Source organism: Myxocyprinus asiaticus, chromosome 21 (assembly GCF_019703515.2).
Source record: "Myxocyprinus asiaticus isolate MX2 ecotype Aquarium Trade chromosome 21, UBuf_Myxa_2, whole genome shotgun sequence".
In the NCBI taxonomy this organism is placed as follows: Eukaryota; Metazoa; Chordata; class Actinopteri; order Cypriniformes; family Catostomidae; genus Myxocyprinus; species Myxocyprinus asiaticus.
The window spans coordinates 31,407,763-31,429,937 of NC_059364.1; the positions used below are offsets into that span (position 1 = coordinate 31,407,763).

The 22,175-nt window shown below is 37.2% G+C and overlaps 1 protein-coding gene across 5 annotated transcripts in view; it reads left to right on the forward strand.

The window, feature by feature from the left end:
* LOC127411855 (solute carrier family 4 member 11-like) overlaps window positions 1-22,175 on the forward strand; it is a 120,556-nt gene that overhangs the window by 54,820 nt on the left and 43,561 nt on the right. For 4 of the 5 annotated variants that reach the window (XM_051647689.1, XM_051647691.1, XM_051647690.1 and 1 more), the window contains exons 3-4: window positions 949-1,071; window positions 20,682-20,725. In XM_051647689.1, the coding sequence (XP_051503649.1) occupies window positions 949-1,071; window positions 20,682-20,725 (167 nt within the window). The remainder of the gene's footprint in view (window positions 1-948; window positions 1,072-20,681; window positions 20,726-22,175) is intronic. The other variant, XM_051647692.1, reaches the window with a different exon arrangement.

Genomic DNA, 22,175 nt, shown 5'->3' on the forward strand with positions numbered 1-22,175 from the left:
ATTAATACGTTAATGCATGCGGTTAATTTGAAAAAATTTAACGTGTTAATATTTCTTAATATTGATTAACGCGTTTACCGTTAATACAGCATAAACACTGGTGTGAAGGGCAGAACCTTTGTAATGTTTCCACCTGGAGTCATTACACTGACGCACACGCCACAAACGGACACACACAATAGTGCCAGAGTCCTTCTACAAAGATGAGCTTACAAACTTAGCATAAAATAGCATAACATGGTGGTCCCATAGACATTCTATGGGCGGTACTGTCATAACACACTAGTTGACTGTTACGCTCTCTCCTATGATAGAGCAGCGGAAGTTGTTATCTCAGTAAATAAAATAATCTCTGACAGTGCTTCTTTGTCACTGTTAAAAAAAAACAAAAACAAGCCCATGTAAGGCGCATTTTAATTACCATAGAAGCAAACCAAATTTTAACTATCAGCAAAACGTGGTATGAGACATTTTTGTCTGCAAGCACTTTTCATGGTGAGTTCAAAGCGATGCACAAATCGTGAACACAGCTTCACGATTGCTGTAACAAAGCGGAGAACCACAGTCTACCAGCAGATTGTGGAGGATTTGAGTTTAAGAGATTTAATGCCGTTGCAATGAATATGCAACCTATGTGGGAAATAGTTATTCAATTAGTCAAACTCCCACTTAGACTTTGGGAAACTTTTAGTGCATGTCTATCTTTATACTGTGGAAGGCTTTGTTTGGAAAATGTTAATAAATTTTTTTAATAATTATGCGAGTAATTGCAATTAAAAAATTTAATCGACTGACAGCGCTAATGATAATTATAGAAGAATTAGAAACATGTTTTAAATGAAGTGTAGCATGTCACACTGCAGAACACTTATGTCAGCTACATATATTTGTATATATTGAAAAGTATGTGTAGATTGAGACTGTTTGTGTGTTTGTTTCTCCTCTTAGAGCAGAGGGAGCAAGAGGAACAGGATGAGGGGAGCGAGGAGCGAGAGGAGGGCCAGGACTCTCCCATCCCATTAGGAGATGACATACATCTCTACGGCAACCAGACACACCAAGGAGGAGCAGGTCAGTGAAAGTGTGTGTTGTGTGAGCGAGTTCTGGGTGGGATGGCAGTTAGACCCAGAGCTGTTGATTAGTTCTGGAGATGCTCAGGTTAGCAGGTCAGTTGTTGCCAAGGCAACAGTCTCAGGTGTGCTGTGATTATGTCTTTGCCCCCCCTACCAACCCACACACAGTGACAGGTCACATGTTGTCACTCAAAAAACACACAAAGTCCTCCACTTTGTGTCTTCAGTCTCTGCAAGAAAATGTAATCCAAGGTGACAATTGGAAAAAAGTGAAAACCTTAAACATCTCCATTTTAATTTACTCTGCTGTACGAAATGCATTCAAAGGGGCAAATAAGCCTGAGTTGCTTTTGAAACCACTGAGAAACATTCTCTAAAGTCTGTATGTAGGTTAAGGTAGTGGTGTTAATGGCCTTTGATTGAGGCTACATATCATGGAAAACTCATTTAAAGGTGCACTCAGTAACTTTTGCCTTTGTGTCATCTTTGACTTTCAATGACACCTAGCGGCTTGGATGCAGCATCATTTAAAATCAATAGTTTTCAGTTTCAGATGCCATTGTAGGAATGTAGTATTCACAGTCATGATTATTTAATCAATGAGTGAAAGTGTCAAATAACAGGATGGTTACTGAGATTAAGCGAGTAGTATTGTGATGGTCATGTGATTCTAACATGGCAGCCCCCATGAGGAGACCCTCTCCAAGTAGAATAAGACAGCTTTTATAAGGTTAATTATATGACTGATTTCCTACATACTATATTGCAAAATTACAATTCATGTCTTTAGGACGTACTAAAATGACTGAGTGCACCTTTACAGTAGAGTTGTATGTATTAAGTAAAAATATTTGTCACCACAGATGCAAAAACAATTCATTCACACATCTTTGTGTTATGTGGCCACTACCATTAATAAGGAATTCAGTTAACAGTGATTCTGCTTAATTCTGGTTCCGCTAATGATTCTTATACTAATTTTGAGGAAGAATGAATAGACAATGTTTTTGCATCTAAACCATTCTTACTGCATTCACTATCCTTTTTAAGGTATGAGGTTATTTTAGATTTCAACAGAACATGGTAACAAGTTAGATATATATTATATACAATTCTTGAAAAACAAAACAAAACTTTGTTATCTTTGTTATCTCACCTAAACCCATACTTTGGATTTAGGCCATGCCACACTTATCTATTTTCAATTAGGGTTACATTTAACTTATTATGAACTCATCAAAAACATTTGAATAATTTTTTTAAATAATTTTGTCATATTGTGATAATTTCAAAACAAAACCTTCCTTTTAAGGCATAAAAAATGGGCTTCCCTCAAAATCGCGGCACAGGCCACAAGACTTACCTATGTGACCTGTTTGAATTTGACTGAGAATTATCTACTTTAAAACAGCCCTGACATTCTAAACACCACTGACGAGAAAAAGAGACAACACTGTGCCATGCGCCAACATAAATTAGTACAAGGATTTTTAAACTACACATTACCACTTACTAAAATTTATTAGGGATGCACGATACATCGATGACAGATATATTATTGGCCCATAACAGGAAAATCGAAATATTATTATCGCGTCGATAATGGAATTATTGCCAATATTTTTTATGATAATTTGTTACCTTGACTGCCTGTGGCTTTTTTCCTTCAGACATGGACTCAGGCAACTGCAAGCGACAGTGCGCGTGCGCACACACAACGTGTCTGTGTGAGTGAGAGCCAAGCTCATGTCGCTATGTGGTGGCTATTTTAACATCCTGCACCTTGTTATGATGTTTTGTGCTTTTTTAAGTCATCTGCTGTAATTAAAGACCAGAGCATGTGAGCGAAGCGGATCGGTGTGACACTCTGCTCAATAACCCGCTTCATGCACGTGCGCTCTGCTCAACCGCTCACAGCCCAAGCGACTGCTCTGCTCAAGTACTGCTCACGCTCACCGGTAAAACAAGTTTGCTCAAATCCCGCTTTTGGCTAAAAAATTGTTCAGTTCTAATTACCTTTATTTACTTTAATCAAGTCATCAAACACGCCTCTACAAGTGATAAAACATATGTGCGGTGGCGTAGAAACTCGCATATGTGCAAATTTGCGCTTTCCAGATTAAACTGGATCTGAGTGACACAACCGACCCAGAAAAATAAAAAATGTTCAACTTTAAAGTTTATTCGAGTCGTTTATGGCAATAATGAAAACACGGACTGGCATCAGGAAATACAGGTAAAAGCGAAATTCATAATTGTTCTTCAGTCGTCTCCACGGAATGATTGTTGCTGTAGATTTCATACATTAATAGTTTATTGATTTAATGCTATCAGACTTTAGGTCTGTAAATTAAAATGAGCAATTTCTCATCCTGATTTTGTTTTTAGTTTTAAAGGGCGTAATACTTTATCCAGAAAAGGGCATTGAATGTTTTTCTCTTTTTCAGTATTGTTGCTTGATTAATATTCCCTACAATTTTAAATGTACAAATTGTATGCAGTCTAAAGGACTGTGGTTATTTATATAATAATTATTATATTAGTAAATACCATGTGCCCCCTTTGTTTTTCCTTGATATTGTTAAAGCAGCTTAAAGTGAATCTAGACTTTAAATACGTTAAAAGATCAGGTGTTGTGCATGCGCTCTTTATGTGTACAGCAGCGTTAAACCGTGGGTTTAACAAATACAAAATATATCTTGCATAAAGTGAGATTTTGTCCAATATACTGTATATATTAAATTAAATCATGTGTAATGATCCCAAAACAAATACAAATTATTTAATTCATGAATTACACTGCCTTCGTTTAATAACTTTTTTTTTTCTAATGTACAATCATTTATAACTTTATTCTCTGTGCATGAATGCAGCAAGCGATGTCGGAAGATGTTATCCACAACCACTAATCTAGAGTCAGTTTTTTACATTTCACTTATTGTTAAGGTGTGGATTTGGCTGTGGGAAACTGACCAGCAGTTATGTGCACTTTATCCTGGGCAGAAATCGAAAGCAACAGGTGGTAGATTAAGTGAGATAGTTCTTCTATGAAATTCTCTATGCGAGAGCGGAAATATTTACCAATCAAATGCTCAGTTATACAATGAAATCATGAAAGCAGAATGCTCTGACTGCAAATTAGGACACGCTGATCTGCAAGATCATACATGTGTATTAGTTTTGATGCGAGATTTTTATGAAGGCAATATGCTTTGCCAATATACAGCTGACGTTCGCAACCCCGCAGAACCGGACCTGCATCTAGCTGGTAGCTGCACTGACATGATCGAAAACAACAAGGTTCCTTACTGTCTACTTATCTATTAATGCTTGTGCGACCTTCTGGACATTTTTGTCTTTTTCATTTTTATTTTTTCGATCATTTTGGCTGTGCTAATCAACGGCATAAATTTTGCCAAAGGTGTATATTTTTGGGGGAATTTTGATATTTCAACCTCAGTTCCTACAATACATCTATAATACACTGTGTACACAAAATAGTTACACTCAGGACCTTCAGGACAAAAATTTCCCCATTTAAACCCATTAAAACTGCTATATTTGATCCCAGTGTCATTAAAGCATAAAATTATGAATTCTATGATATTATGCTTTCATTCTGAGCCCTGGCTTCAAAAGTTTATTTTTAATATTTTCCACCAGATGGTGACATTTTTCTCATGTTTAGCCTATGGAGCAAATACATGCTTTTTTCCTATTTTCTGTTTGCTGTATTATAGAGCACGCTGCAGGCCAATTGAATAAATGATACAGCTAAAATTGTGTGGGTGTGTTGGTATGGATGTCAGAGTGTGTTTTGTATGTGTGTATTGAGAAATGTGTGTGTGTGTGCGTGTGTGCGTGTGTGCGTGTGTGTGTGTGTAAAAAACAACAGTGGCATTATATAAGCTTTCCTCATTCTTTTTTCAATTAACATTTTTTATTGATTCATGGACATATAACAAAGAAAAAACACAACATATAAACACTGAATAACATTTAACATTTAACCCCCACTATTACCCCTCCCCAGTCACCAGCCCGACCCTGACCCCAACGAACACCCCTGTGGTCACAAATAAGAATACACACACACACACACACACACACATACAAAAAAAAGAAAACAAAGAAAACAAAAAAGAAAATATAATGATCATGTATAATTAAAACTAAACTACTCTCTCCACAGCCCCTCCCCGAGAGTCCCCCAAAAACACTAAGCACTTGCCCCATTTCCTATCAAACAAATTCTGATTGGCATCGCCAGCAGGTGGGTGTGTCTTTAAGACCAAGCCTGTATAATCTAGAGGGGGTCCAATAGAATCTATGTATGATCTTGAATTAAGGCGCACCCTTGCATCTCTAGATGCAGACTTGATATTTTTTAGAATCCTAGCACACACTTCCTCCTCCAATACCAAGTTTAAATCTTTCTCTAGAAAGGCTTTGCAATGGCAAAATAGGGGCAAGAACTTCCTGTTCAATACAAAACCAGAAAGGGGCTCTCTCAGGTGGAAGCAACCAATGAGCCAGATGTCTGAGACTGAATGCATAATAATAAAACAAAATCTTGTGTAGGCCTTGCCCACCTTTGTCAATCGGCCTATGTAATTTATTAAAATGTAATCTAGGGCGCTTACCATTCCAAATGTAGGACTTCGCTATGCTATCAAATTGCTTGAAATAAGAGAGGGGGACATCTACAGGGAGAGATTGTAGCAGGTAGTTACATTTTGGAATACAATTCATTTTAATAACATTAACCTCCCCAATCATAGATAATTGTAATGAAGCCCACCTGCCTACATCGCTCGAAAACCTTTTTATTAAGGGGTCAAATTAACTCTAACTAAATCAGACAAATTTGCTGGGAATAAAATGCCCAAATACTTAATGCTCTGTTTGGAAGGCCGTTACTGGGCAGTATGCTGTCAGAGCCAAAGCTTCAAAATTAGACCAACTGACTCTGTATCCTGAGAACTTAGAAAAGGAATTAATAATTCTATGGAGGCAAGGCATAGATCTAATGGGTTCGGAGACAAATAATAAAATATCATCTGCATAAAGAAAAAGCTTATATGCCACACCTCCCGCCACCACCCCTTGAAAATCATCTTCCCTACTTATCGTGGCTGCTAATGGTTACAGGGCAAGACAGGACAATAATGGGGAAATAGGGCAATCCTGCTGGGTGCCCCTATCCAGAGTAAAATAATATGAAATTAATCCATTTGTTTGTACCGCCGCTACCGGGTGTCTATAAAGTAACTTAATCCATCCAATAAAAGTATTCCCGAACCCGTATATTTCCAGAATCTTAAAAAAGATAATCCCATTCTACCATATCAAACACCTTTTCGGTGTCAAGTAAGATGGCCGCGACCGGAGTCTGATCATTCGTAACTTTGTTATGTCATAACTTTACTGAATCGGTTAGACAGAATTTTTGACAATATTTTTACGTCTAGCTGGATCAGGGAAATTGGATGGTAACTCTTACACTCGCTTGGATCTTTGTCCTTTTGAAGAATCAGGCTGGTCCGGGCTTGAGTCATGGTTGGCGGAAGCTTTCCATTCTTTAATGATTCCGTATAAATTTCTAACAAAAGTGGAGCCAATTCTGTAGCATAAGATCTAAAAAATTCAGTGGCAAAGCCATCTGGCCCCGGAGCCTTGCCTGTAGGCAAGGCCTTAATTACCTCGCCAAGCTCCTCCTAGGTTATCTCAGAATCAAGATAATTTTTTTGCTCAGTCGTCAGTTTAGGGAGTTCTAATGGTTCCACAAAGTTTATAATGTCTTCATCAGTAGACGAAGACATGGAACTATAGAGATCAAGATAGAATTCTTTAAAAGCATTATTAATATCAATGGCTGAGGTAAATATTTCATCACCAGCAGATTTCAGGGAATAGTAGAAAAAGACTCTCTCTGCTTTATATATCTAGCCAAAAGCTTCCCTGCTTTGTCCCCCCCCCCCCTTGACTGTCTTTGACTGTCAAAGCTCCACCTTCCGTGACAAAATAGTATTATATCTGTATTTCAATTGGGTGAGTTCTCTGAGGCCATCAGATGACATTCGGTGCTTCAGCTCTGCCTCGGCACTTTTAATATTCCCTTCCAACTCCACGAGTTCTTGTGCTTTGGATTTTTTGGTGAATGAGGCATACTGTATGATCAGACCCTTAAGAACCGCCTTAAGTGCCTCACAAGCCACGCCCACAGAGGATACTGAGGACCAGTTGGTCTCCATATAGACATTGATTTCATCCTTTAGCATTTGTTGGAATTCAGGATTTTGAAAAAGGGATACATTAAAGAGCCAGCTGTATGATTTCTTTTCCTCCGTATGTGGCAACACCTCTAAACTCACCAGGGCATGATCTGAGACTAAAATGTTTCCAATTGAACAATCAACAACAGATGAAATGAGGGACTTAGATATAAAAAAAATTATCTATTCTAGAATAAATCTTATGGACTGATGAAAAAAATGTATAGTCCCTACCAGATGGGTTCAAAAGTCTCCAAATATCTGTAAGACCAAGATTTTTACACATCCTGTGAAGCGTCACTGTTGCTCTAGGGGGCTTACACACTTTTGCTTCACTATGATCAAGGACTGAGTCCATCAAAAGATTAAATTCTCCTCCCAATATTATATCATGAGGGGTGCCAGCGGCTTGCAACATCCCTATAAGAGCTATAAAAAAGCCCTGATCATCAGCGTTAAGTGCGTAAATATTAGCCAAAATCAACCTTTGCCCCTGAATTTCTGCTAAAACAATAATGACTCTTCCTAATTTATCTTTAATCTGTTTGAGACATTTGAATTGTAGATGATTACTTATCAATGTAATGACTCCCCTGCTTTTACTTGAGCCAGCACTAAGGAAAACATGTCCACCCCATATCTTCCCAAATTTTTCAGCTTCCTGCGGGGAAAGATGTGTTTCTTGAAGAAACACTATATAATTTTTCTTACGTTTAAGTAAAGAAATAACCTTCCTTCTTTTTATGGCGTGCCCCAACCCATTCACATTCCACGTGGAGAGAGACAATCCACTCATATTAACATTTGACATTTTGACATATTAGAAAAAAATAGATTGTGTGTCAAAAATAAACCAGCACAAAAAGAAACAAAGAAGGCGCTCAGTTTCCTCGGACAGTCAAGTGAATGTTCAGTGAGTCAGGCCCACTCGGCTGCATAGAGAGTATCACACAATGACCTACTCATTCCATTGACTTTATGAAGGACATCGCTTGCTGTAGGCATGTAAATATTTTGCAGCCACCCTTAGTATCTATTCTCATTTTGGCCGGGAACATCAGTGCAAAAGTGACCTTCCATTAATGTAAGAGTTTCTTGCATTCCTCGAATCGATCACGTTTCTCTCTTGTCGAATTCGCAAAGTCTGGGAACAAGAAAATGTTGTGGTTCTTCCAAGAAAGCCTTCCTTTACTCCTCGCCTTGCGTAACACAAGATCTTTCGGATGATCTCCGAAATTTGGCCAGAATTGATTGGGGCCTGTCTCGCTCCATGGATCTCCGAGCCGGAACTCTGTGAGCTCGCTCGATTTCCAGCTTATGGCCTGTTATGTCGAGCAGACTTGGGAAGAGCCCGTCTAGGAATTTTACCATATCTCGGCCTTCTTGGTCCTCAGGAATTCCAACAATTCTGAAGTTGTTTTGCCGGTTATGATTCTCAAGGTCTTCCAACTTTTCCTAGTTACGTTCCAAGTCTGTCTTGGTCGCTAGCAGATTAGCAGCTAATTCCCTCTCCGATGACTCCAGATAATCGATCCGTTTCTCCAAGTCAGCAACGACCTTCGCCAGCATTGCCGACATGTTCAATAGTTGACGCTGAATCTCTTCACCGCACTGTCCAAATTGAGTCCCAGGTTTTCGGCCTGTTGCTCAGGGGCTTCAGCTTGAGCACATAAGTGTCTTTTAATGTCTCCAGAGCCGAGGATTTTGAATTCTTTGATATATTGTCTTCCTAGAACAGTCAAGAATCAGAGTGTATCGAAAACTAGCAAAGTGTGCAGAGCATGCCGTTCACACGTCTGAACCTTGCATGGCGCCACGTGACTTGATTTCCTCATTCTTAACTTTGATATATACTTTGCATTTATTTAGGCAAAGAGAGAGTACGCAAGTTGATAGGCTACCAGATTACACAATTACACAAGCATGCGGATGTGCTGCTGCACGGTTAGAAAAAACACAAGACATACTGCACAATAAACATAAAAACAATCCTCCAACCAAGCAGATCTACCGCATGTGCAACGAGTGTATGCTTGTTAGGTGTTCTCGGACTGCTTGTCCGAATGGCATAACCCTAAAAAACGATGTAAATCTCTATGTGTGCCTAGGCCTGTTTGGCCAAAAGGCTTAAACGGCTAGTCACCTGACTCATAATGTGAATCTGGACCAGGAAAGCCCAGAGTTTATTTAACTTGTGACTTAACCTAGCTATGTGTGGATTTATTTAAACTATGATAGCTATGTGTGCCAGTGCTTGATTTGGCTATGGCATACCTTGATAAAGACGCACTTCTATGTGTCATGGCAAAAAGCAGGCCTTACTGTGCAAACTGATAGAAGAAAAACCCCAGCAACCACATGAGCAAATAGCATTTTCAGAGAAAACTCTCGCAGCACTCTACAGTGAAACTAGCTTACTTGAAAACTGAGCAAATTTAAATGTTAGGCAAAGAGAGAAAAACAGGTGATGTGACAGATCTGCTGTTACTAGGGTTGCTTGCTGTAAGTGCTTCTGTTGAAAGTGAAAACAGCTTCAGTAATACCAGTTGACAGGTGGCCCACAAGCAGAAAAGGAAAGGTTCTCTTTCGGTTTACTCACATACAGTTAGTTCTCTTTTAAAATTCTCTTTTCTGCATGAGTGACTCCTGCTGTGCATTTGGTGAGTTCATATTAGGATGAGTGGGGTTTGTTCACACGTTGTCTCATCCGGTCTGATTTTCTGTCATCCTCAGTGCACAAGCCGTCAGCACTTGTCTAGATTAAAACCAAATTCTACTCTTCTGACATACTGCTGGGAATCTGAACTGTGTAGGATGTGTGTGTGTGTGTTTGTGAATATGTATAAACCAAAGCCTACAAACATTTCGTTTTATGTAATAATTCCCTTGATTTCTGCAGTTTGCCTGACCAAACACCCAGCCACATCATTTAGGAGGCTGCTAGGCATTTAATGGAGTTGCAAACAAAGATTGTGGAGTAGCCTGCTAATTTGATAAATTAAGCCAGAATATGTAAGCACAGTGTACATCTCTGTCAGTGCTCTTTGCTTCTGGATTTTCTCTGTTATATGTATATGTTTTACCTTTATTCTGATATTAGTTCTCCTTCATTCAGTAGGATTAGATGGTGAACTTGTGAAGTGCTGGTTGATTGCTGGAGGTGAGACTGGGATGTGTGTTCTCCAAGGAGGCAAGGGATGCAGTAATTCTTCAAAACATTTATGATGAGAAAATAATCAACACTTCAAATTAAAAAACAAAACAATTATGGGTAAAACAGACTGCAGCTGCCACGGGAGGAGAAGGGATTGGCTTGGGGCGTATATGGAAAACAGCGCTCGTTCCCATCTGACAGGGATATATCGTTCACAAGGTGGAAACATTTGCGGAACGACGATTTGAAAAAGACGTCGCAAACGGCTCTTTTATGTTCTTTATGTATTGTACACAATAAAACACAAACACAAAGCTATAGCATTACAGATGCGCAAGTGATAAAGGATACTCAATTTGTCCGAGCACAAGCAGGGAGGTAGAAATAATCCACTCACTGTAAAGTTGTGTAAACACACACATGCTACACATGTACACACACAAACAGACAGACATGTATGATGCAACACACAAGCAAACCTGTATATTCACACCGAAAAGAAACAACAAGCATTCAGATACACAATGGTTTTACTATCGAAGCTGTTTGCAAATGTGTTTTCAGGAATGTTTCTAGTTCATTAGTATTCTTTTTCTGTCTTTCACACCAACACAAACACAGGAAAACAAGCATACTGTACACATACATGCCACACACAGCTAAGAAAGTTATAGTTAGCAGACACACACGCACACACACACATACCTGAAGATACTACTACAGCATATTTGAGATAAGAAAGTTAAGTTGCATTTTTAGAAATGCATTGGATCTCTTTAGCCAAGTTGCTGTCTTTGTCATATTGCTGTAATTCTTTTATCATTTACAGTCAATATTAAAGTACTAAAAGAGCTATTAGTGTCACATTTGTTTTTTTCACAGGTTTGATTGGTTTTAGAAAGTAACTTCAAAGTAAGTTGATTTATAATCTGATTACTTTCCCCATGAAGTAATTGTTAAAGTAATCTGAATACAATTATATAGAAGTAATTAGTAGTGAATTACTTTTTGAAAGTAACTTGCCTACACATACCTAAAAGTGTAACAAAAATGTGTGGAGGGTTACTGCAAAATACAGGCAAAGGTAAGATGAGAGGGGGCAGTGCCTCAACCTTATGATGGGATGTTTACTGTCAAATAAGGCTGGTCGATTTTTTTGATTATATCGATTAATTCGAATTTACGTTTTCACACTTTATTTTTGTATTTTTTTTTATTGAGGAATCGAGGAATGTGATTTCAATCTTAATTTAATCAATTGTGCAGCCTTATTGGATACCCTACCAATGTCTTAGAGGTCAAAGTCCACAGGTTTCACAGCGTTTTATTTTTTCCTTTTTCCATATCCATATTTTGTCCGTAACACAAGTTCATTTCCCGTTCTAAACTGGAAAGATACTTGTCAGATTTCTGAACTCTATCTGCTAGGTTTATGATTATACTTGTAAATTGTTTAATATCAAAGAGTACTTTCTAGATAAACTTGTTAATCTCTAGATATTGAGTTCATGATAACTTTCATGATAACTTGGTTTAGATTAAAATTAATACCTACATACTCAAAATACAATGGCTATTGTTCATCCCCACATTGTATTACAGGCATAATTTTGGTCTCTTTTGAAAGGAGATAATTGGAGGTTTGTTTTTAAAAAGTAAAAATCAATAAAAGTCATGCAAACTTTTTTTTAGAAAAGCACACAATTATTGTAAAATGATCTTTTTTTTTTTCTTCATAAATATTTATATTAAATAATATATGACACTGACCTTGTTGATGCATGGAAACATAATGGAGCGAAGCCACAAGTCTGATAATGTTCTATTTCAAATTTGAGGATGATAACTTTAAAACTCTTAGTTATATGCATCATTTCCAAGACCATGTCTTGTGATTCTGGCCACAAATAGCTTTAGCCCTGAGCATTAGCGCCTAAATACAGAATAGTAAACATTATAAATTAAACGTTATATTGTGCATATATTTTACTTCCAATCATAATCGAGTTGTTATAGTAGTGTGTTTTAATAATCTCATGTGGATTCTAATCATATGATGAGGCAGAAAGCAGATAATTGTCAGGTGAAGGTGATAGCAGGTGTACAGCTCTTCTGCAATTACAGCAACAGAACTGTCAATAATCATATACAAATACCAGAGACTGCATGGAAATAATAGACAAACCATACATTTTTGTAATCTTCTATTTATTTACAATAAGTATCAGCAGTCAACTGATTTGTTTTATGCTTGATATGTAATTTATCCTACTATGGTATGGGATGGGGAAGTCCCTGTCATGTAGGCACTGAGGTATGCATGATGTCATAACTTCCTCTTTATCTTGATTATATTTGGACAGAGAAATGAACTTGTGCGCCTTCTAGCTTCGTGGATGTTTGGAAATCAACTTATGAAAGAATTACAGCATGTCAGTGGATCATATTGCATAATTTAGTGGAAAATGGACATAAATAATCATTCTTTATGAAGTAAATATGAGAATATATCAAAATTTCTGTAAATGTGCACACTGTTGGACTAAATGTTCTATTGGATGTTCTCTGAAGCCTGCTAAGGACAACTTATATGGAGATTACATCATTGTATAGGTACATGCGTCTTTATAACGTTTCATTTTCATATCTCTCGCATTTTGATATGTTGACATAAATTAAGAAATTATTCAGGCAGTAACATTTCTATTATGTAACACTGGCTAAATATCAAAGCTGAAGTATTAAACCTTTCTTATGATGTGTAGTTTGTCACAATTAAATAAGAATCGTAAGATCGAATGAAGGAAATAAATCAATTTTAGGTTCAATGTGAACTTGTTTAGGTTCAGTGTGAACTTGTTTAGGTTGTATACACATGCATAGGTTATAAAGTGAACCTGCAGAGTTGCGTTCACAATGCATGTTAAGCGCAAACTGCTACGTTGAAATAAAGTGAACTAAACTTCAAGCACCTCCTGAGATTGTCTGAAGTCATTTGCAGCATTCTCAGACTACACTATTATTGCAAACATTTTTCAGATGACTGAAACAGAAAAGAAAGAGAACTCTTTAAATGCGCATGTTTACACGCTCCAGCTGCATGCCTCTGAAAAAGCAGAGCATTAAAAATGCTCATCAATGACTTTTGTTTTCTCCTTTCTTCAAGTGTGTCTAACAGCATTTCTGATCATGCGTCACTCCGAGACGACTTACAGTTAGCCCGCCACAGTGCCGGGTAGATGAGCAAAATTACCCGCCATGCGCAAGATATAGGCTACCTGCATTTGGCGGATGCTAATTTCATACCCGGTGCTACTATTTGTGAGGGAGGAGGCTCAGGCAAAGGGTTAGGGTCCATGAGCAGAGTTTTAATGAAGGGAAAATCCAAACACAAGGTAAGTTGAACAGGCAGGGTCAAAACCGTAGAGGCAACAATGCAGTCAAACAAACCCAAAACAGTAAGCAAGGCGAGTAATCCTGAGAAACAGGCAAAAAGACAAACTAACCGGAGAGACTAGAAGATAGAGCGCTCAGAATTGCAATACAGAGATTAACAAGACTTCACAAGGAGCACTGAGCATGTTTGCTGAATATATACACAGCACAAATTAGGCACAGGTGCAGCCCATCTGTGCCTAATTCAGTCCATTTCACAATTCAGGTGATGGAGGCTTCTGTTGAGTGGCGGAATTGATAGGGGAAGATGTGGTCTGAGTGGGCATGACACTATTTAATATATTTGGCGACTTACCAACTCCATGGTTTTGTAATTTCCAAATATTGTCGACCATCGTCTGTCAATGAGTGTCGCAATCTGCATCTGGATATTTGTCAGATATCGGGGATATCCGATTACATCGTCCTATCGCCCAGCTTTAACTTACATTGGCTAAGAAGTATTTTGCAGTTTTCTTAATTCATACTATTATTTCTGAACATTTGGGATATTTAAAATAAATTAAATTAAATTAATTTTACATTACATTATGTTGACAACTTCCTGTGTGGTGCACTTAGATTTGTTTGTTTTTTTTGTGCGTTTTTCTTTCACACCTATGTTTTCTATAATGAATAGAACTTTGATTTCTGTAACCAGGTTGCCTTGCATTCTAATAAAAAAACATGTTATTTGAATCATGTTGAAGTTACTTATTATTTGACTACATGTAAAAGGTAAAAAAAAATTTGTTATATCGGCCTGATTGGCTTGAACTAGGGTTGCTCCAATACCAAAATTTTGGCTTCGGTATGATACCAGCCCTGGTACATCGGTATTGATACTAAATCGATATTATAATCAACAAATAAAAAGCCTCAGATTTTTTATGAAATTACACAGAAAAGTACTTAATTAAAAGAACTGCATAAAGTCTTACAGATACAAATTGTGTGTTTTCTGTAAAAAAAATTCTGGATTCCATGTTAAATGTTTTAATTAAATGTTATGATCAAATGGTGTTTAATAAAATTGATACATACAGTTTTAATCAAATATAAATATAATCTCTTTTTTTTTTTTTTTTTTTTACACAAAATTGCAATTTTATTTTTGGTAAAATAAAATGTTGCACAACAGAGCTTCACAGTATTAACGAAAAAATATGATTACCTGTGGCACAAAGCTGCTTGCATTTGTGATATTGCTTACAGATAATAATACTAATAATACAACCATTTAATACTGCATAATTGTTATTATGAGTATTAATGCTACTTTTTGAATATTGCATTTTTATACAGTAGAAACTATTTTTCCGTCTTCAGTTTTACGCATCCATTTGAATAGAGCTTTCATGTTGGCGGGACTTTTATTTTGACATACCTTTGAGTTCTTCCTGTTTTTATGGGTTAGTTATATGAAGCTTCCCATTAATGCTGGGATACTCCCATCACGAAATCTCTGAGCTGCACCCGAGGAGTTCATGTGTTAACAGCTGTTTATACTCTAAACACACTACATAAAAATTAAGCACCAGCAGTGTGTGTTGAGTTTGCGTGTGTGTGCACATGCTTGTGCCTGTGTGTGTGTGTGTGTGTGTGTGTGTGTGTGTGTGTGTGTGTGTGTGTGTGTGTGTATGTGTGTGAATCGTATGACAGAGCAGAGCTGAACTGAATGGATTGCTTGAAAAAGCTCGGAAATGGATAGACTAATTACAGATTAAACAACTCGCCCACTTGGACATCAATACTCTTACAGTCTTGTCCAAAATGACTTGAAACAGGAATTGGTCTGTGAGTGAGATGGTTTTTAATGACCATTTAACTTTGTTAAACAAAACCTAGCGCACACTACACGACTCAAGCTTGTCTGAGTTGGCGTCTGGTCTACGATTAGAAATCCCAGATCGCATGACTGATGGTTGTGTAGTGTGTGCACTCTTGTTACAACGGATATCAAACCTGTTTGAAATCTGGCCAATGAGTCATCTGGTGTGCGCACTGTCCTACTGAATGAGAGACAGACAGTGAGCAACAGGCAATTAAATATAGAGAGAGCGCACAAAGGAGAGCAAGGCATTGAGAATCAAGAGAGACATTTAAAAAAAAAAACTCAAATATAACTTCACCCACATCTTCCGAACCAATGTGTCATCATTATTTTCAGCTGTTTTTTCTGTTCTGTGCAAATCAGTGAATAATGGGCACAAGCCCTTCTTTTATGTTGTTAGTGGGCATGTTATCACAAATTAACCATCCTGATGCTATGTATGTGAGTTTGTGAATACATTTGGGGATTGTAGTTTCAGTCGGGGATGAATGGTCTTGTAGATCAGGGTTTCTCTAACTTTTTTGAACCAAGGACCCCTTTCATAACCCCAAATTCTTCGTGGACCCCTGACCCCACGTAACATCACAACAAATATGATATTATTTACTAAAAGTATAAAAATGACCTCAGTAATGAGTTCCAATAAGTTTTAATACATATGAAGCTTGCAGAACGGCCAAGCACTGCTGTCCTGATGTGTAATGCTTCTGTGTGCAAAGTGTTTCAATGACATAACATTTACATTTTAGCACCATACTGTTCTGAAGAAAAAAACGAAACAGTTGAGGATTGATTAATTTGTTTTTATTCATATAAACTATAATCACAGCACAATATTCCTAATTAAACAGTAATAACACAATAAAAATGTAATCATTATTCTTTTTGTCAAATTATTGTTTCGATGTTAACTACCACTTTTTGATTTTAGGCAAATAAAAGGAAGAAAAGGAGAATAAAAATTATCACTAGGATTTCTACATTATAAAGGCTCTCCCTTCTGATCAGAAGTGAACGGGACATGATTTATATTTATATAAATGACAGTTATACTGAAGTGGAAAATAATATATACTATATAAATACAATAAAATGAATTAATATTGAACACCACTATTTGACAGATGGTATGTTTAAAGTAAGGGTCACTGTTATTGGAAATATATTATTGCATTTGACGTGAAGCTGGATCATCAATTATTATTATTCTAACTTATAATATGACAGTAGCATTCTTTATCTAGTATAAGTGTATACACTCAGAAACAGGGACCTTGCTAATCCAGTGCTGGTCAGCTGTGGCTTGTGAATATTCACGCATATTGTGGTCGATACAACTTGGAATACACATCGTTAAACCCCTTCTCTTTTTGACTGGATGAAGTAACAGCTCCGTGTCTCAATGTATGATGGATATTGTCCAATGTCATCCACAGAAACTCCTGTAGATAACACGTGTAAAAAGAGTCATCTTGAAGTGAGATTCATTCACCAATAAGAGAAATCGCTGCGGCTGTTACCATGGAAATAAGTGGATTTCCTTTCTTATGATGTGTAGTTTGTCACAATTAAATAAGAATCGTAAGATCGAATGAAGGAGATAAATCAATTTTAGGTTCAATGTGAACTTGTTTAGGTTCAGTGTGAACTTGTTTAGGTTGTATACACATGCATAGGCTATAAAGTGAACCTGCAGAGTTGCGTTCACAATGCATGTTAAGCGCAAACTGCTACGTTGAAATAAAGTGAACTAAACTTCAAGCACCTCCTGAGATTGTCTGAAGTCATTTGCAGCATTCTCAGACTACACTATTATTGCAAACAGTTTTCAGATGACTGAAACAGAAAAGAAAGAGAACTCTTTAAATGCGCATGTTTACACGCTCCAGCTGCATGCCTCTGAAAAAGCAGAGCATTAAAAATGCTCATCAATGACTTTTGTTTTCTCCTTTCGGATTTCCTCAATTTGCGTTCCAGAATCAAAAACTTTTAAATATAGGCTGTTTGAATAAATTGTTCTTAACTTCTGTTATGTTGTATTTTTATACTAGTCAATAGCTTTAGATTGAGTAGTTTTTTATTGCGTTTTGATTACAAATCAGGGATTTCCCACGGACCCCCTGGCTATTTGAAAAGGACCCCCGGGGGTCCACGGACCTCAGTTTGAGAAACGCTGTTGTAGATGATACACCCAGTCTGCGATCAGTTGTGTAGTGTGCGCACCAACAGGACAGACAATAAAAGACTGCAAGTCATTTGCGCTTGGCTTGAGAGGGGCACCTCCATGCCTGCATTGTTCATTATACCTGTGGTAGGTGTGGGCAATATAAAAAACATTTTTGCTTGATATTTCACGATATACACATTTTCATGAAGCGTGATTCATACATTTCAGAGTAAAAATTATAAACTGATTTAAAGATGTCAGAAATAATGGTAAGCCTGTCATGTCCATTGCAATGAAACAACTTTATTTATAAATAACTAATTATTAAAAATAATATTTTATATACTCAAAATAGTTTTTCATGCAAAAATAAGGCTTCTCTATTTTTAGGTGTACATAAGCATTTGTTTGGTTCTAAAGCAAACACTTCCATCACAAATGTATTTAGCCTTCCATTGGATAATGGAAATCTTGTTTGCAATTATATATACATTACTGTGCAAAAGTCTTAGACACATGAGATTTAAAAAAAAACATTTGTCTTAAAATAGTTGTTTATGTCTTCAGCTTTAGTGTGTCATTAGGAAATATAAATTTTAAACTCCCAAATATTCCTGCAACAGATGGCAGAGCCACCCCACCGAACATCGAGTCAGTCTGGGATTACATGAGGAGACCGAAGCAATTGAGACAGCCTAAATAGATAGAAGAACTATGGCGAATTCTCCAAGAAGCTTGGAACATCCTATCTGCCAACAACCAAGAAAAACTGTGTCCAGGTGACCTAGGAGAATTGGTGCTGTTTTAAAGGCAAAGTTGGTCACACCAAATATTAATTTAGCTTTTTTATGTTTACTGGATTTGTATGACATTAATTGATAAATGAAAACTATTTATGGCATTAGTTTTGAAGACATCCTTACTATGCAACATTTTTCACAAGTGCCTAAAACTTTTGCACAGTACTGTAAATGCACAGTTGACAAAGATATTATTTAATAATTCCTGAGGTAATTTACTCTAAAAGTTGTAATAGAATGATAGCCTCTGATTGGAATGCATATTCCCTTCGTCGTGGTGGCATTTTGCATAACCATGATAGAAATGATACTCAAAAAATTCTACCGGTTGATGGATTTTTACTGGTAGTTCGAATTAACCGGTATATAACGTCCACCCTGTGGTGTTTACAATTTTTAACTAATGGTCTGAAAAGAAGGTGACTAATAATGATAATAGATAGTTAGTAGTAAAAAAACAAACAAACAAACAAAAAAAAAAAACATAAAGACAAGATTCACAAAACATTCTTGTTATTGTATTATTGTAGTTATTATTTTAAAAGCAATACTTAATGAGACTTTGATGTGACTTGGTTTTAATAAATAGTATGGTAGGATAAACATATACAAATTTTATATTATAAATTGCTAGTTGATAATTCCAAGTGTAAGATTACTGGGTAAACTGTGTAAACATCAAATGGAACATGAATTTACATTAAAATGATAACCCAGACGCAGAGAGGGGGATTTGCGTCTTCATTTCAGAAGTCGACCACACACTGGGGTGAGAAAATGTCAGAGTATTTCTAGCCTCCGGCAAATCATTGATGCTCGTTTGATTGGATGTGTTTTTGATAACTGGCTAATTGATAAATTCCCTTTGGATTAGGGTTCGTATTATTGTAGTTAGAGTTCAGATATTGCAGTCATTTACAATATCTTGTGATAATACAGTGGCTTTGAGTTTCATACCCAGTGACTCACAGAGCTTAAATTAGATGGTTAAATGTTTTCAACATGATTTGACCTCTCATAGCATTAAAAATATATTGTGTGTTTGAATAAATTGTAAACATTTCTAAATGTAAATGACAAAGAGAGATGTAATGTGACAGAAAGACTTTATAAAAGCATCAGTTTCAAATGGGGACTAAGCCATTAAAAGGTTTGAGAGGTTATGTAAACTTATTAATTGAACACATAGTCTTACCTCTCATTAAAACTCAACGTTGTGCTTTTAAAGTGCAGCTTTTATTCTCAGTTTTCCTCTTTTAATCCCAAACGCATCCGAGGGGCTGTTTAATCTTGGAGCAAAGGCAGTGGAGGAGTCAGCCGCAGGTTGTGGTAATCCTGCCTGAATATCTCTTTCCAGGAGCAGGACTTCTTTCGGGACACGTGCACAGGACTGAGGGATCTCTATTTGATAAAGGCTGTCTGCTTTAGATAATCTCTATATGGAGGACAACTTAGCATGCAGCCATCATGTGAGGGGTTCAACCTGAGGACAATGCTAAACATAAATTACACAAATAGAGGACAAACAGGGACACAGCAACACATGTGCACACATGTGCTGCTTCTGCTCCTCAGAGTTTGGACGCTGCTTGCCATTCATGAAGTATGTTGTGCTGTATTTGGTGGTTAGTCATAAACACTTGTGTTGTGGGGGTGATACTTTGTTTTGTTTTCAGGGACTGAACTAATTTCATTGTAGATATTTAAGAGAACCTGTTATGTTGCTTAGAAGGTGACTGTAGGGGCTCTCTGATGCAGGTGGCTTTGATGTTCACTGTTAGAGTCTTTTTTTTTCCAAACACTTTCACAAAATCAGAGCGTTCTCACAGAAACTATGTGTTCTCTTCTTAAAAACTCTAAAAGCTGGTTTATGATGCTTGTTGTTTTGGCACACAGTGGTATTCACTCCCTCAGGCATTTCTCTCTCTCTCTCTTTCCTACAGAATCCGATGTCCATGGCTCTGTTCTGCTTAACACGTCTCGAAAGGTGAGAATTTTTTATTACATCCACATGCCAAACAGTTATTCTAAAATCAGATATTAGAAAATGTATAGTTCTCTACAATCTGATTACATGAGCCAAGTCGGGAAATAGCCAATAAATGCACACCTGTGACCGCACCGCCATTGAATTCTGTGTTGATTCATCAAGTCCTCATATGTACAATATCACATACACTACCAGTCAAAGGTTTGGACACACTTGACTGAATTTATGTTTGACATGACTTTAAAAGACTTTTTGTCTAAAGACTTATGTATAAATTATTAGGCCTAATTTGTCATTGTAATTATTATTATTTTTATTTTTTTAAATGGATGAGTTGGATCATATAATGAAGGAAAAGCAGCCAAAAAGTTCCCACTTGTTTAATATTGATTAAAAAGCATCCCAGGTGACACCTCTTGAAGTTTGTTGAGAGCATTTTTAAATTGTATTTATTTATTTATTCATTCATTTATATTGAGTTTTTAGTTGTTTAAAATTTCATTTGTGTTATTTCATGGTTTTGAGAATTGTATTATTATTTTAAAAGTGAAAAATAGTAGTAATAATGAATTAATAGGTGTCCAAATTTTGACTAGTTGTGTACAGTAGCTGGGTTTCCATCCAACAATTTTTATGCGCATTTTCAAATTGTGCATAAGAAATCCTGAATGGAACCGCTTGATATGCGAATAAACTCTAAAAAACTTGCATAAAATTTTGTGCGCTAGGAGAAAATAGATTTTCTAGAGTTTCGCATGACTTAAAATGCGCATTAAGGTGATGGAAACAGTTCATTTGCATAACGATGATGGGTTTTGACCATTCGTGCATGTGTTATGAATGTGTGATTAACTTTTTTTTTAATTATTATTGTTTGGATTTTATCCCCTTTTCTCCCAAATGTGGCTTGCCTAATTCCCAATGTGCTCTGATTCCTCGTGGTTGCTCAGTGAATCGATCCGGGTGGTGGAGGACGAATCTAAGTCACCACAGCTTCTGAGACAGTTAGCCCACGCATCTTGTCACGTGGCTTGCTAAGCATGTTAACGCCGACACCTAGAGCTTGTGGAGGCTCACGCTGTTCACCGCGGCGTCCACGCACAACTCCCCACGTGCCCCACCGAGAGCGAGAACCACCTTATAGCGACCACGAGGAAGGTAACTCACGTGACTCTTCCCACCCTAGTAACCGGGCCAATTGGTTGCTTTGGAAGCCTGGCTGGAGTCACTCAGCACACCTGGGTTGGAACTCGCGATTCCAGGGGTGGTAGTCAGCGTCTTTGCTTGCTGAGCTACCCAGGCCCCCCTAGTGTGCGAAAGCTTGATGTGAACGAAAGGTCCCACCTTGGCACACAATTCTTTGTGCATAGCCCTTGGCATTCGGAAGTGTTTAACCCATAGCTGTTCTTTAAAGTGGGTCCTCACATTCTGCCAGAACAGTTTTGAG